We start from the raw sequence: 14451 nt of genomic DNA, 5'->3' as shown, positions 1-14451 counted from the left end.
TTCTGAATATAATACACTTTGTTTTTCCAAGATTTAGCGATAATTTGTTTGACTTAAACCATTGTTTGAAATTCTGTAGTTCCCTCTCCATTATGTCCAAAATGACTGAGGGGCAGGCATGATAGCTCGTGGAAGGACCAAACCTAAGGTTTTCAAGGAGCTACTTGGTCTGTCAAGAAGCATAATTGGGTCTCTCACAGGTCACAGCCTCTTGAACAAACATAGAATTGTAATGAGACTCCAACAGGTCAGTACATATACAGCTTGCGAGGAGGAACCCGAGACGTCTCTCCATTTTTTTGGGGGGGGGAGGGGGCAAGTGTCCAGAATGGAGTAGAGTGAAGCAGAGGTTTTTGGGTTCCTTTATTTTGGAACCTCACCAGATTAGCCAACTAAAGCTAAGAAGCCTGGTATCCTTTATCAAGGGTACCAAAAGGTTTAACTAAGAAGATTTATTTTGGGGGAGCAATGGGCCCATTTGTGGCCTACGCTCTGCTGGGCTGATAGTCCACCTCCTCTTTCCTAACCTAACCTAACCTAACCTAACCATCAGCTGTAGTACATATCAACAATTTTAGCAGTTTTTTCTACTTGGGGGGGGGGGGGGGGGGGGGGGGGGAATTAAGGCTGCATCGCCTTAATGTTGTGGTGTATTTTTGACTACAGATGGAGACACCAAGTCAGCTACATCATCTTGCAGAAAAGGTGCATCACCAGACCCATTTAACTGTGTATGGTGTGACATGCTGGAATTGTTCTGATTGGACATTCTAATTCTGCAGCTGTCATGCATCACAGTTATCATCAATTGTCCATAAATGTCACAATCTACCTTGATTGAGCTGAAAATACAGATTGGATGCTGTGAAGACCAACAGTTTTGCAGTCATTGATTGGGCTGAATTTTCTTTTCATTAGTTTGGACATGCAGGGCAATAAAACTCCACAAGACATTACTGAATGTTGCTGGAACATCATTGGATACACTGGGCCTGTAAATAAAGACTGTATTGTCACAAAACATATCTGTATGATTAATGAATGTCCAATATGTATCCCTGTCCCTCTTCGTGTGAAGACATTGTGAAGTGGGATTTCAGTCTGCAGACAGTGATGTTTATTCTCCAGGTTGTCAATATGTCATCACAGATTACGATTTGCTTACTAATTACAATTACATATTATTACATAATTACTACATATTGTTACATATTACATATATATATTACTTATATTTGACCTGCCCATATTGTAAATAACAGAGTAACTTGTCGTACATTTCACGCTGAAGTAATTTTACCTGATCACTCTCACACCCGACGATGTATATCATCCCGGCAGTGCAGCGTTGAACTGAACAATGGTAGCCTCAGCTTTACCCGGCACTCAGTGCTTTTTTTTTTTGGTTCTTGTTTTGAGAGATGCTTGTTGTTTTGTTGCATGCCCTTCTATTCCTACTGTTCTATGCTGTGATGTGACACTGAATTTTCCCCATTGAGGGATGAATAAATGCTTTTCTTATCTTATCTTAAATTTCACAACCCCAGGTGCCCAACAGCTTCTCCCCAGACCTGGTGATCAGTCCGGTCCATCTGAAGGATGCTGGTTTTTACATCTGCAGGGTCAACTGTGGAGAGGCCTTTGAATTCAGTCAGTGGGTTCAAGTGGATGTCCTTAATATCACCATGTTTCACGGTAAAAACCAAAAGTGGTTTTGAAAGGTCACACAGACAGGCATTGAGCTAATGTCCCCTCAGTCTGGACCTTTGGTGCAGCTCAGGAAAGTGCCAGTAGGCATTACCATACATTCTAGCTTCTGAGTAACCAATTTTCTTTAACCAAAACATCAAAGCTAGGCGTGCATGTCAGAGGTACCTTCTGGCAAATTGTAGCTGAACTTTCAGATCTTCTTTTTAAGAAAATCCTCCTCTGTACCACTTCATCATGAAGCTGTATAACTGGTGACACAAAACCAAAACCAGACGCAAAGTTTGCACTGTGCACAATTTCTCCAATCACAGCCACATAAGCCTATAACTTCTTCTGGGTTGTCTGGGTGTCTTGGTGGCTTTCCTCATGCTGCTTCTTCTTGTACACTCACTCAGTTTTTGAAAAATGCCTACTCCACACAGATTCACCGTAGAGTGCCAGACTGTTTGTATTTCTTCATAATTGATGTAAATAAAGTCCAAGAGTAATTCAGTGACTTGGAAATGTTGATGTATCCATCCCTGACTTGTCTGAAGAAAACTGGCAATTAAACTGATTATTTACAGGTGTTATACCAAAGCATTCCATTACTTATGCAACCCATCATCTTGGCTTTTATATTTTTAATTAATTTATATTAAGTTGTTGAGATTTGCTTTCAGTTTGAGTTTAAGTAAGATCATTTAAAAAATTTTTTTTTTTTTTTTTTAAATGGAATAAACAAATTAAAATGTGTGAAATACCAAAGGGCCCAATACCTTTGGAGGACACTGTATGTTTGTTGGCTGCCTTGTTGTTTGTGCTTGTCTTAATTGGACAGGAGGTTTTGTTTACTTCATTTTCAGAATTGGCAATTATCACATCTATTGAGATGCAACAGCTGTAGCTGTAACTTGGTGTAACAACATTCCTTCTCCTACTAGGGCAGAGTTACCAGTCGCTGGAGGGTCGGCTAAAGTTGGTGATCCAGCCCCAGTCTCAGCAGTTGCACGTTGGGGAAACACTGCAGCTGGAGTGTGGAGCAGTCGGACGGCCGATCCCTCGCTACCAGTGGTACAGAAATGGTGTTGCAATTCCCAATGCTTCGAAGCGGAAACTTGTGGTGAGTGGTTATATGCATGATTGCGTAGTAACAGAGGTGGGATGAAGTCACCATCAAGTCACTCTCAAGTCATGAATCAGCAAGTCCCAAGTCAAGTCTCAGGTCATAATGACCGCCAATTGTTTGCAAGCTGACTTGAGACTTGACTTGGGACTTGCTGATTCATGACTTGGGAATGATGACATTGACTTTGTCCCACCTCTTCGTAGTAATGTTTAAATGATAAATATCCAGCATTTTTAGTCCTTGCTAAGCTATGGCACTGTTACACAATGGCACTACAACCAGAAACAACCAGAAATTTAAATACTTCAAGTTCAAGGTGATTTGCTGGTAAATGTATGCATAAGACATTAACTTAAATATATGAAGATGCGTTGATGTATTTTTACTTGTATTTGTTGCATCCAACATAATTTTTACTTGTGGTCTTGTGAGTTAACACTGGTCATTTTTATGTAGATTCCGCATGTGATGCAGGATCACGGTGGCAAGTATCGCTGTGAGATCAGCAGTAGCAGTGAGCGAATGTGGACTAATGAAGTTCAAGTTTTCATCGGTATGTTATATTTAACTGTAGCTTATTTTAATTTTTTGCCATATTGTCGTTATATCCCAGTCAACCAACATTTTGTCTTCAAAATAAATGAGTGATTATTTGCCTTTGTTCTTGAATGAAAGTACCAAAGGTGCGTGTCCAGTTTTCAGGAGCAATGGAGTGCTCTGAAGGTAGAGTTGAACATATCTGTCTGTTTCATTAGACAGCAGCTGATAGTCATTAGCACCTTTTGCATGCAAATGCTAGTCATAATTTTGAGTTATGATGGTGTAACTATACTCAACAAAAATATAAACGCAACACTTTTGGTTTTGCTCCCATTTTGTATGAGATGAACTCAAAGATCTAAAACTTTTTCCACATACACAATATCACCATTTCCCTCAAATATTGTTCACAAACCAGTCGAAATCTGTGATAGTGAGCACTTCTCCTTTGCTGAGATTATCCACCCCACCTCACAGGTGTGCCATACCAAGATGCTGATTAGACACCATGATTAGTGCACAGGTGTGCCTTAGACTGCCCACAATAAAAGGCCACTCTGAAAGGTGCAGTTTTGTTTTATTGGGGGGGGGATACCAGTCAGTATCTGGTGTGACCACCATTTGCCTCATGCAGTGCAACACATCTCCTTCGCATCATCCGTGAAGAGAACACCTCTCCAACGTGCCAAACACCAGCGAATGTGAGCATTTGCCCACTCAAGTCGGTTACGACGACGAACTGGAGTCAGGTCGAGACCCCGATGAGGACGACGAGCATGCAGATGAGCTTCTCTGAGACGGTTTCTGACAGTTTGTGCAGAAATTCTTTGGTTATGCAAACCGATTGTTTCAGCAGCTGTCCGAGTGGCTGGTCTCAGACGATCTTGGAGGTGAACATGCTGGATGTGGAGGACCTGGGCTGGTGTGGTTACACGTGGTCTGCGGTCGTGAGGCTGGTTGGATGTACTGCCAAATTCTCTGAAACGACTTTGGAGACGGCTTATGGTAGAGACATGAACATTCAGTACACGAGCAACAGCTCTGGTTGACATTCCTGCTGTCAGCATGCCAACTGCACGCTCCCTCAAATCTTGTGACATCTGTGGCATTGTGCTGTGTGATAAAAATGCACCTTTCAGAGTGGCCTTTTATTGTGGGCAGTCTAAGGCACACCTGTGCACTAATCATGGTGTCTAATCAGCATCTTGATATGGCACACCTGTGAGGTGGGATGGATTATCTCAGCAAAGGAGAAGTGCTCACTATCACAGATTTAGACTGGTTTGTGAACAATATTTGAGAGAAATGGTGATATTGTGTATGTGGAAAAAGTTTTAGATCTTTGAGTTCATCTCATACAAAATGGGAGCAAAACCAAAAGTGTTGCATTTATATTTTTGTTGAGTGTATGTGTGGGTAACAAATCTCAAGCTTTTTCCTTTTGATCACTGACCACAAGAACATTCACATGGTTTCATAGTGCATGCATGGATTTTGATTTGACAGTTTTCAATGCTTATGAACTAACCACTGTGCATGCTTGTGAAATCAGCATTAACAACAAATAATCAAATCTGATTAACTGATGTTTTGTTTAAACATCTGGTGTAACCATTCAGAATTAACATTATTTTCTAACACTAAAATAAAAACATACCATATATAGTGACGTCCAAAGGTTTGGGGACCGTTGGGCTTTTAAACATTAATTTTTCTTCACACACACACACACACATATACACACAAAGTGCATCCAGGCAGTATTCACAGTACTTGTTCCACATTTTATGTTACAGTCTCATTCCAAAGTGGAATAAATTAATTTTTCCCTTCAAAATTCTACTCGCAACACCCCATAATGACAACATGAAAAAAGATATTTGGAAATTTTTGTAAATTTATTAAAAATAAAAAACTAAGAAATCACATGTACATAAGTTCACACCCTTTGCTCAATACTTTGTTGATGCACCTTTGGCAGCAATTACAGCCTCAAGTCTTCTAGAATATGATGCCATAAACTTGACGCACCTATTTTTGGGAGGTTTTGCCCATTCCTCTTTGCAGCACCTCTCAAGCTCCATCAGGTTGCATGGGGAGCATTGGTGCACAGCCATTTTCAGATTTCAGATCTCTACAGAGATGTTGAATCTGATTCAGGTCTGGGCTCTGGATGGGCCACTCAAGGACATTCACAGAGTTGTCCTGAAGTCACTTCTTTGATATCTTGGCTGTGTGTTGAGGGTCATTGTCCTCATGAAAGATGAACAGTCGTCCCAGTCTGAGGTCAAGAGCATTCTGGAGCAGGTTTTCATCCAGGATGTCTCTGTACTTTTCAGCATCCATCTCTTCCTCAATCCTGACTAGTCTCCCAGGTCCTGCTGCTGACCTGTCCTGCTGTCGGTGACATCATTCGCCTGTGAGCACGCCTTGGGAAGGAGTGGTCCCGCCCCCTCGTTGGATTTTCATTGTCTGGAAATGGTGGAATGAAAAGGACTTTTTTTCCATCAGAATTTTTTCAGAAGCTGTTAGAGACAGGCACCTGGAAACCATTCGAAAAATTTATCTGGCTTTCGGTGAAAATTTTACAGGCTTCACAGAGAATAAGGACTGTTACTACAGCTTTAAGGACCCCTTTAAGGACGCTCGGCACGCCGCGCTCCGAGCTGCGATGACGCGGCACAAGCCACCGGCCCATTTCTAAACGGATGGCTCTGTGGATACGAGACCGTCGTGTGCTCTTTCTCTGGTCAAGAGCTGGACATCAGCCATTTTCCGGCAGATTTCACTTTTAACAAGAGATTTTGTCATGGAAAGCCACGCGGAGGCTTCGTGCGTAAAGACCGATTCGCTTTGGAAGCGAGACAAAGGAACACCTCCGTTTCGGCGTGTCAGAGGACAAGTTTGGACATGTCCAGCTCTCCACAATTTCTCTGATACTTACTGGACTGGTAAGCACTGAAAGCCGAGATAGGCATGTCCAAACTTGTCCTCTGGCACTCCGAAACGGAGGTGTTCCTTTGTCTCGCTTCCAAAGCGAATCGGTCTTTACGCGCGAAGCCTCCGCGCGGCTTTCCATGACAAAATCTCTTGTTAAAAGTGAAATCTGCCGGAAAATGGCTGATGTCCAGCTCTTGTGATAACCAGAGAAAGAGCACACGACGGTCTCGTATCCACAGAGCCAACTGTTTAGAAATGGTCCGGTGGCTTGTGCCGTGTCGTCGCAGCTCAGGGCGCGGCGCGCCGAGTGTCCTTAAAGGGGTCCTTAAAGCTGTAGTAACAGTCCTTATTCTCTGTGAAGCCCGTAAAATTTTTACCGAAAGCCAGATAAATTTTTCGAATGGTTTCCAGGTGCCAGTCTCTAACAGCTTCTGAAAAAATTCTGATGAAAAAAAAGTCCTTTTCATTCCACCATTTCCAGACAATGAAAATCCAACGAGGGGGCGGGACCACTTCTTCCCAAGGCGTGCTCACAGGCGAATGACGTCACCAACAGGCGTGGAAAAACTCACGCATGCGCACGAGGGTTCAAGCTTGTCTGACGTAAAAACATACGAATGAAATCCATATAGTTTTTGAAAAAAATAAAAGGACCGTTACTTTATTGACAGACCTTGTGTGTGTGTGTGTATATATATATATATATATATATATATATATATATATATATATATATAGATATATATAGTGTTGCTCCCATTTTGTATGAGATGAACTAAAAGATCTAAAACTTTTTCCACATACACAATATCACCATTTCCCTCAAATATTGTTCACAAACCAGTCTAAATCTGTGACAGTGAGCACTTCTCCTTTGCTGAGATAATCCATCCCACCTCACAGGTGTGCCATATCAAGATGCTGATTAGACACCATGATTAGTGCACAGGTGTGCCTTAGACTGCCCACAATAAAAGGCCACTCTGAAAAGTGCAGTTTTGTTTTATTGGGGGGGGGATACCAGTCAGTATCTGGTGTGGCCACCATTTGTCTCATGCAGTGCAACACATAGAGTTGATCAGGTTGTCAATTGTGGCCTGTGGAATGTTGGTCCACTCCTCTTCAATGGCTGTGCGAAGTTGCTGGATATTGGCAGGAACGGGTACACGCTGTCGTATACGCCGGTCCAGAGCATCCCAAACATGCTCAATGGGTGACATGTCCGGTGAGTATGCCTGCCATGCAAGAACTGGGACATTTTCAGCTTCCAAGAATTGTGTACAGAACCTTGCAACATGGGGCCGTGCATTATCCTGCTGCAACATGAGGTGATGTTCTTGGATGTGGCACAACAATGGGCCTCAGGATCTCATCACGGTATCTCTGTGCATTCAAAATGCCATCAATAAAATGCACCTGTGTTCTTCGTCCATAACAGACGCCTGCCCATACCATAACCCCACCGCCACCATGGGCCACTCGATCCACAATATTGACATCAGAAAACCGCTCACCCACACAACGCCACACATGCTGTCTGCCATCTGCCCTGGACAGTGTGAACCGGGATTCATCCGTGAAGAGGACACCTCTTCAACGTGCAAAACGCCAGCGAATGTGAGCATTTGCCCACTCAAGTCGGTTACGACGACGAACTGGAGTCAGGTCGAGACCCCGATGAGGACGACGAGCATGCAGATTGCACTCTCCCTCAAATCTTGCGACATCTGTGGCATTGTGCTGTGTGATAAAACTGCACCTTTCACAGTGGCCTTTTATTGTGGGCAGTCTAAGGCACACCTGTGCACTAATCATGGTGTCTAATCAGCATCTTGATATGGCACACCTGTGAGGTGGGATGGATTATCTCAGCAAAGGAGAAGTGCTCACTATCACAGATTTAGACTGGTTTGTGAACAATATTTGAGGGAAATGGTGATATTGTGTATGTGGAAAAAGTTTTAGATCTTTGAGTTCATCTCATACAAAATGGGAGCAAAACCAAAAGTGTTGCATTTATATTTTTGTGTATATTTTTGTATATATATATTACATATTATTATATTACATATTACTCTAGTATGAGTCAAATACCACTGTGTTTTAAACCAAGAAAAATTGACCAAAGTGCTCTCAGAATGCACCAAATTGCACCATTTATTTTCATAATTTGTACTCCCAGAACATCTGTCAAAAAAATTTCAGTTGCTTGCACCCATGTACACATTTTTTCCTTTTGTTTCCAGTGACTTATTTCTTTGAAATTTGTCTCTTGTTTTGCTGTCTCATTATTTATTTTGTCTTGTATTATAAAGCACTTTAAAATACATGATGTGAAGGTACTTATCTTTATTACATTATTAATTTAAATTAATAATAATAATAATAATGTCTATGTTGTAGAGATTTTTTTTCACAGTGAGTTTGAAGGACAAACTTTAGAAATACCGATATAGAGAAGAAAATCTTTGTACATGCCTCTGCAGACATTATGGTAACATATTTCACTTTTTTCTTTCCTCAGATGACGTCTACGCTCTTGGAGCAGGTAACTTTAACTGTACTCAAGTGTTTGTAGTTTGCAGTTAGGGTGATATAAATTTAGAGATTGACAAAGCTTTAGTTATTATAGCTGTAACAAAATATGATCCATAAAGTAAGGTGACTAGTGAGAAAAGCCACCAAGACAACTCTGATTGCCTTACACGCTGCACTGGCTGTGAACGGCAGACTACACTTGAGTCGCCCACATGCCTTCTGGAAAGTTCAGCCCTTCATTTTAAAAAGGTTTTTCTCTATGCCATATACTCTCATAAAGTTGTGACCGTTGAAGCAATCAGGAAAATTCATTGTACACAAAGTCTTACTCATCATAACCTCTTCAGGGTTTCTTGGTGGCTTTCCTTACTTGTCTATTTTGTGCAAGGTCATTCAGTTTTTGAAGATAGGCTTGTTATTTAAATCAGTTCTAGACCATTATCTGCTGAACTGTCAGTGAAATATTTGCCTTCAACACCAGTACGCTGTGTTCCAGAAATGTTGTTAATGTCCAAATATATATTGACCTAACTTTCTTGAGAATTTTTTTTTAATTATGTGATTTTTTTTTTTTTTTTTTTTTTTGTATTACAATTTTAGGTTCTGACATGTTCCTCTTAAACAGTATTCCTGAACAGCTTTATGGTAAGTGCATTACTCTGCAACACATTTCTTTATGTAAGATCAAAGTCTGACCACAGTGTTCTTTCCTGTGTGTATTTTTTACACTTTTTTTTTTAAACCTGAAATTACTTCTGAAAAGTATGGGGTCATTTTATCATCACAGACAAGACTTTGACGTATCATATTCAACCCCCAATGTTGGGACAATGTGGAAAATGCAAAAAACAAACAAACAAACAAAACAAAAGCATGATCACTAAGTTTTTCAGGACTGCCAACTTGACACAGATTTACTCCACAGTACCATACTGTTTGTATTTAATGATTGATGTAAATGAAGTCCAAAGCATATTTGGTGATTTGGAAATGTCCATGTATCCATCCCCTGACTTGTTTCAAGAAAACTGGCTCTAAAAATGATGATTTAATCCATGTATTTCAAATAAATTGCCCCATCCCAAATATTTTTACCCAAAGTCAAAACATGGCTATTGGGTATTGCGAAGGCCTTCCGTCAGTCTGTCTGTCTGTCCATCTGCCCGCCCGTCTGTCTGTGCTCAGCATAAGTCCAGTTCTATTACTGCCAGGGTCTTCAAATTCACAGAGAAGATTCTTGGGACATGGACCTTGGACAAGTTCAAATATGGCAAACCTGGACCTATTTTAAGAGGTCAAAGGGTCACAGTTTGTTTCCTATTCTTATGCTCATCGGGCCAAGGATATTTTAGAATTGCATTGTATTTTAATGTGTTGCAGGCCATAAATGCAGAAGTTGGTCTATATTAACAAATGAAATGAAGTGACCACGTAAAACATGAAATATTTTGGGTTCATATGGTCTGCAGTTTAACACAAGTCAAAGTAAATGTCAGGATCGCTGCATTTTGTATCATCCCATATTTTTCTGATTTGGGATTGTATGTACACATCAGCAGTTGGGGAGAGAAACCCTTGCACTGTTCCACTAGTTATTTTATTTTTATGAACAGTCATCAACAGCTGCTAAGAATTTATTAAAAAATATGTGGGGGGTTTCCTTCCAGTCATGGCTCTTTTACGTTTGGGCAAATACAATGTTATCATTGCTACTTCATGTACTTATAACCTTTATTTGTTTTTCATTTGCAAAAAGACAGCTCCCTGATGGAGACTACATGATTGCACATCATATGAGCTGTTTCACTTCTGCAGTTTGAAAGCAGGCGTTATTTTTCCCCCCATGTTCCTCTACAGCGACTGACAAAGTAGCACTGCTGATCGGCAATCTGTCCTACCAGAACCACCCGCAGCTCAAAGCTCCCATGGTGGATGTGTATGACCTGACCAACCTCCTACGGCAACTAAACTTCAAGGTGGTGTCACTGCTTGACCTCACTGAGTCAGAGATGAGAAATGCTGTTGACGAGTTCCTGTTGCTTCTTCATAAGGGGGTCTATGGTAAAACGTGCCATTCACTTCTTTGAGCCTTCCGTCGAGACAATTCTTTGGTCCTTTACACCAGGGGTCACCAACCCTGTTCCTGGTGAGCACCTGCCCTGCATGTTTTCTAACTATCAGGTGTTCTCAGCCATTCAAGAGCTGGAAAACACCATTTAAAAAACATTGTGTGACTTGAGTAGGTAGATGTGGAAAACATGCAGGGCAGGTGCTCTCCAGGAACAGGGTTGGTGACCCCTGTTTTACACCAAACTATCAGACTAAATCTCTTCTTCCTTCTTCTCTAGGTCTGCTGTATTATGCTGGCCATGGGTATGAGAACTACGGTAACAGTTTCATGGTGCCAGTAGATGCACCAAACCCATACCGGTCAGCAAACTGTCTGTGTGTGCAGAGTATCCTTAAATTGATGCAGGAGAAGGAGACGGGTCTCAATGTTTTCCTGTTGGACATGTGCAGAAAGAGGTGAATGCTCAGGTCACCAGACTGCACCTTTAAATTTAACATATGTTAGGAATTAAGAGACAAGAATTGAAAGCACATCTCAAACAGTACGGTACTGTAATGCTAATAATGTCAATGCTCCCTTCAAGACAACTTTGAAGGAGTTATAGTAGGCTTTTGTGGATGTGATTAGAGAAACTGTGCATAGAGTGTCTGTTGTACCACCGCTCATGGTTTCATCATAGATTTGAACAGAGAATGACTTTTGTAAAAGAAAGAAGATCAAATTGAGATTCAAATCTCCCATGTGCCTTCTGAAAAAAATATCTGAGATCTACTTTTTCAGAAATCCTCTGTGCCACTCAACCATGAAACTGCATAACGGGTGATGCAAACAGACAAAGGTTACACAGCACACAATGTTTTCAGTCACAGTCCCAGAAACCTAAAAGTCCTACATCTAAAACCCAGAACCCGCATCCTCTAAATCACACAAACACAGTGCTGGAGCGTTGATATTATCTGTCACCAGAAAGCAGTTGTGCTTGAGACCACCAAAAACCATGTCTAAAGTCCAACACTGCCTAAAGACATGCAGGTTAGGTCATTTGGAAACTATAGAATTGTCCAGGTCTCCCTTGTAAAAGAAATTTAAATCTCAGTGGGACTAACCTGCTTAAATAAAGGTTTTTAAAAAAAACCTCAACAATCAGATGCGCCTTACATAAGCAGGTTCACAACACATGTACAATCTTTTTGCCTGCAGATATCGTCACAGTCGCTAGTGTGATGGAGGCCAGCAGGAGTCACTGTGAAATAGTAGTCTGTAAACTTCACTCCCCAACAGCTAAAAGGACTCTATGACCATAAGGCCAGAGCCTATGTTTTAGCCTTCTGGTTAGAGCACCCGCCTCCCATACTGGAGATTGTGAGTTCACGTCCTGAGGTGTATCCCGAGGTGTATGATGGTGTATTATGACCAATGCAGACATATAAACTTAGTGGGGGAGAAAAAATATTTTTATTTTCTCTGTCACTCCTTCTGTCTCTGTCATGCATGCACACACCTGTCCACATGTTCAGGTAACACATATGATAAATAATGACAATATTCAGGCTTCTCGACACCACAGTTGAGCATAGTGGTCCCTATGCTGTGATTTGGGCCCCTGTGCTGTGATTTAACCAGCATAGGGGACTTTTCTGGGTTTTCTTTTTGCATTTTTAAAGGATGTGTCACACGTTATTTAATGTCCCAGTTAGCAACACAAAATAGCCTCTTAAAATGCAGGAAATAGTGTTTCAGAGGGTTATAAATTTCAAAATTTTTTGGGTGGATGCCCGCGGACCCTCCTACAATACTCGCGCCTACATGCTAAGTTACCCCCTTGCTGTAAAAAAAAAAATCCTGGGTGAAAACCCTGATATTAATATGCAGCTATTTTCAAATCATTGCACCTCACTGACGTGCATTTGACATCAGTGTCTGTGATGTGAGGCTGCAAAGTGAACAAATGTTTGTGATTTAAATATCTTACTATCTTGCTCCCTCAAGAGACAGACAGACATTATACCCTTTAAACTACACAACAAAAGTGAATTGAAAACAACCTTTAAGCAAAATAAGAATAAACACTCATAGAAAACTGTGAAACTTCAATTTGCTGCTGCACTGCTTCACCTCATGGAACTTTGGTGACAGCTGTCCTGTGGTGGCCTCTGTTCACATGACAGAAATCCTTTCAGATTCATCTAGTTTTGGCATATCACCTCATGGTACACGTGACACACTCCAGTTTAAAAGATTGATGTTATTTTTGGATGACAATACACCCAAGCCTAATGAATGCATGAATCCATTCCCTTTATGGCAAGCGCCTGGTTTTACGTCTGTATTTCCCGCTGCTTACACCCTGTTTACACTGAGTTCATGACAGAGTTGCGAATGAAAAATGGCCTCTGCTCCCCGTCACTCTCACTGACTCCCACCAGGGTTGCAGGCTGGTCACAATGGGGTCTCCATGGTTGGAAAAAAGATCCATTTTGGTCGCCATAACTCTCTATCCGTCTCCAACAGGTGTGCAAGAGTACTGAACCGTTTAAAAAAACACTCGCACAAGTTGTGCAACCAGTTAACAGATACATGGGTCTCGTATTCAGTCTTGATAAACTCTCACGTCTCAACTCACTCTCAACTTGATCCTATGGGTCGTACAGACCCTCATTTGAGTCTGCATGGGGTTGCATCAATGATCGCAGATATTAACATATTTTTCACTCGCAAAATTCAGCCACAATGCAAGCTTTGTGTAAACGCAGATCACAACAGAGACTGGCCAAGGCTTGTGAGAGTTGACATGTCATGGTCTTGTAGGTCTTACATAGGTCTCAGTCCTGTGAAAATGGGGCTTTTAATAACTGTGCACGCTCAGACATGCGCCAAGTGGATTTATACCCACTGCACAGCTTGTTTTTGCATCCACTTTCAAGCTGAAGCTCAAACTCAAACTCTTAAATTTCTCAAGAACCTACTGGTTGTGTATAACTCATCTACTTGAAATTAGCTTTTGTTTTTGTCAGTGGTTACTTTTTTTTAACACTCTAATCCTACCAGTGAGTTAAAGTTAAAATAAAATCACTTTCTCCATATTTCCATAAGAAAGCTTCCCTTCACTGTGCACTGTGGCTACTTTCCTCTTTGGGTTTAGGACCTTTTATTATTTTGATGGTGAATTATTACTCTGCGGGCAGAGAGATGTATAGTTCGAGTATCTTGTTGAGGCGAGTTCTTACAGTCTTTAACTACAGTTCAAGTTTATTTGGGCTTCAGTTGTTTCTGCAGTAACCAGCAGATATAAAGACAAGCCGCTTGGGCTCTGCTTGCAGGTGTTATTTTGTGGCTTTTCATATACTCCACAGCCCAAGCAGATTGTCGGTGTCACCTAAGGTGATTAAACACTTAAAATCCAGCCTCATTATGTGGCTTACACAAAAATCTATACGAACCTTCCCAGTGTAGTAGCTACAACCAGCCTCTTTATGATGTACATCTGTTCAATTGCTTGTTAACACAAATAGCTAATAAGCCAATCACATGGCAGCTGCTCAAG

The 14451-nt window shown here is 41.2% G+C and overlaps 1 protein-coding gene across 2 annotated transcripts in view; it reads left to right on the top strand.

Moving 5' to 3' along the window:
• Positions 1-14451, top strand: part of malt1 (MALT paracaspase 1) — a 66691-nt gene that overhangs the window by 35656 nt on the left and 16584 nt on the right. Inside the window, exons 4-11 of one of the 2 annotated variants that reach the window (XM_034170948.1) lie at positions 1548-1695; positions 2634-2812; positions 3275-3371; positions 3494-3541; positions 8823-8846; positions 9437-9481; positions 10694-10897; positions 11185-11362. In XM_034170948.1, the coding sequence (XP_034026839.1) occupies positions 1548-1695; positions 2634-2812; positions 3275-3371; positions 3494-3541; positions 8823-8846; positions 9437-9481; positions 10694-10897; positions 11185-11362 (923 nt within the window). The remainder of the gene's footprint in view (positions 1-1547; positions 1696-2633; positions 2813-3274; positions 3372-3493; positions 3542-8822; positions 8847-9436; positions 9482-10693; positions 10898-11184; positions 11363-14451) is intronic. The other variant, XM_034170949.1, reaches the window with a different exon arrangement.

The sequence above is a fragment of the Thalassophryne amazonica genome, chromosome 5 (genome assembly GCF_902500255.1).
Source record: "Thalassophryne amazonica chromosome 5, fThaAma1.1, whole genome shotgun sequence".
In the NCBI taxonomy this organism is placed as follows: Eukaryota; Metazoa; Chordata; class Actinopteri; order Batrachoidiformes; family Batrachoididae; genus Thalassophryne; species Thalassophryne amazonica.
The sequence above is the reverse complement of the archived record's forward strand: the minus strand, read 5'-3'. Positions and strand labels throughout refer to the sequence as shown.